Genomic DNA, 1,957 nt, shown 5'->3' with positions numbered 1-1,957 from the left:
AACAATAACAATTATGTGTGTAGGTGTGTTTATGTATATGTGTTTATGTAAATGTATATATATATATATGTGTGTGTGTGTGTGTTTTCTCTTTTTCTTTGTGTATGTGCAGCACAGGGATACGTATATACTTAGCTGCTCAGTAGAATTGTGTTATTAGAGGGAAGGGATTTGTATTCTGCGCCAGTGCGTGCTTGTATCGCTGTTGGTACAGTTGGCGTATGGCCATGGCTAAGTTGGACACTACTAGCCTGGTTATATCACTCGCTCACTGGTTTGAGGTGGTTCCCCGTTAAGCTTCTAAATCACCCAAGCACTGAAATAATATATCATACCAACACTCCCCTGTCTCCCATACATAGGAAAGGAATACCAACTGTTAAACGTGGATGATCACCAGAATGTACTGAGAAAGAACAACAGAGCACTGGCTGACTCTCGACCGGACATCACGCATCAGATGATGTTAGCTCTGATGGATAGTCCCTTAAATAAAGCCGGTCTGCTACAGGTACGTGAACAGTGTCTGTGTAGACTGATGTGTAGTGTCTTCCTAATGCCTCACCCTGAAGGGTTGGCTGTCTGGGCATATCGGCATGATTGTTCAGGTTTTTGGCGTTGAGTTGTCCCTGTACAGCCATGCCTACGAATATACGAACTCATCTTCGATACTTCTACCCTCATGCTTGTTCCGTGCCCATTATCAAGTAACCTCGCGTGGTGAAGGGCTCGTCCCGTGTTATTTGTATCCATACTACTTCATTTAGGGTACCTATCTATAGACTTCTAAGATCAGTATATTGTGCAACACTTTAGGTTTACATACACACCGAGAAAGGAGTACTGATTGAGATCAACCCCCGCACTCGAATTCCCCGTACCTTTAAGCGGTTTTCAGGTTTAATGGGTATGTTATGTTCAGGGCAAGCGTGCACTTTGGCTTATACCTCAATGACTGTGCTGCTGGGTTCTATATTGGCATGAATATGATGTATTTTCTACTGTGTGGATAGTGTTGTTTGATGTGTGAACTGCAGTTTAGTCAAACTTTCTAGCAGCAAATAAGATTAACCATTCTTAGTACTTGCCAATTTTGTTGTATTCATCTCGCGCTTCCTGTTTGTCTACCTTGTTTGGTTCTTATGGTTTGTGGTTTTTAGAACTCTGCATATGTATGTGTATATGTATTTATATGTATATATTTATGTGTGCGTATATATATATATGTGTGTGTGTGTGTATGCGTGTCTGTATATAGACGTGTGTGTGTGCAACTAATTACATATATATATGTGTGTGCATGTGCGTATGCGTGCTTGTTTGCCCAATTAGTCTGTTTGACTGTTTATATGTATATGAATGTTCTCGAAGTAGTTTATTTCGAGACACTACGACTTGTCATTTGTCATCATCCATTCGGGGTTTTTAAGGCATACCTACACGTTTGAATCTACTGCACACACGAGATTGCCTCTCTGTACCGCCGCATAAGCTGGTACACGCCATTATCCTGGCTCCCTCCCATACAATTTCTCACTCGACACGTCTGTTGTCCCCCTCCGATCGCAGTACAACTCCTACACAAGCTCAGCATCAGATCGTCAAACGGACCTGAGAAGCTGATGAAGGTAATAAAGAACCCCATCATAGACCACCTGCCTAATAACTGCCGACGCATCGGCATGTCACACAAGGCACCCAAGACGGTGCGCATTGGCGAGTTCATTGCTACACAGCCCACTGACGAGCCCATTGTGTATGTGATCGGCGGAATGGCCCATGGAAGGTATGAATGGAAATTCACGTATTTAACGGATTGTAATCTGTGTGGGTGTGGGAGTCTTGGTCTGGTTCTGTGGTAGGGTTGAGTGATATATATATATTGATATTGATATTGATATAGATATTGATATATAGATTTTTACCATATGCGGGGTACACGTATAGAAGAACGGTA

General features: G+C 42.4%; 1 protein-coding gene across 1 annotated transcript; it reads left to right on the top strand.

Moving 5' to 3' along the window:
• Positions 1–362: 362 nt before the first annotated feature.
• On the top strand, positions 363–1,862 carry SARC_14583 (ribosomal RNA small subunit methyltransferase NEP1; the record flags this gene model as incomplete). The annotated part of the gene is made up of 3 exons (XM_014291283.1): positions 363–511; positions 817–907; positions 1,570–1,862. Coding segments are annotated over 3 exons (533 nt in total), but the record flags the coding sequence as incomplete, so codon positions are not given.
• Positions 1,863–1,957: the final 95 nt, after the last annotated feature.

Source organism: Sphaeroforma arctica, assembly GCF_001186125.1.
Source record: "Sphaeroforma arctica JP610 unplaced genomic scaffold supercont1.4815, whole genome shotgun sequence".
Classification (NCBI taxonomy): domain Eukaryota; class Ichthyosporea; order Ichthyophonida; genus Sphaeroforma; species Sphaeroforma arctica.
This window is presented reverse-complemented; position numbering and strand designations above follow the sequence as displayed.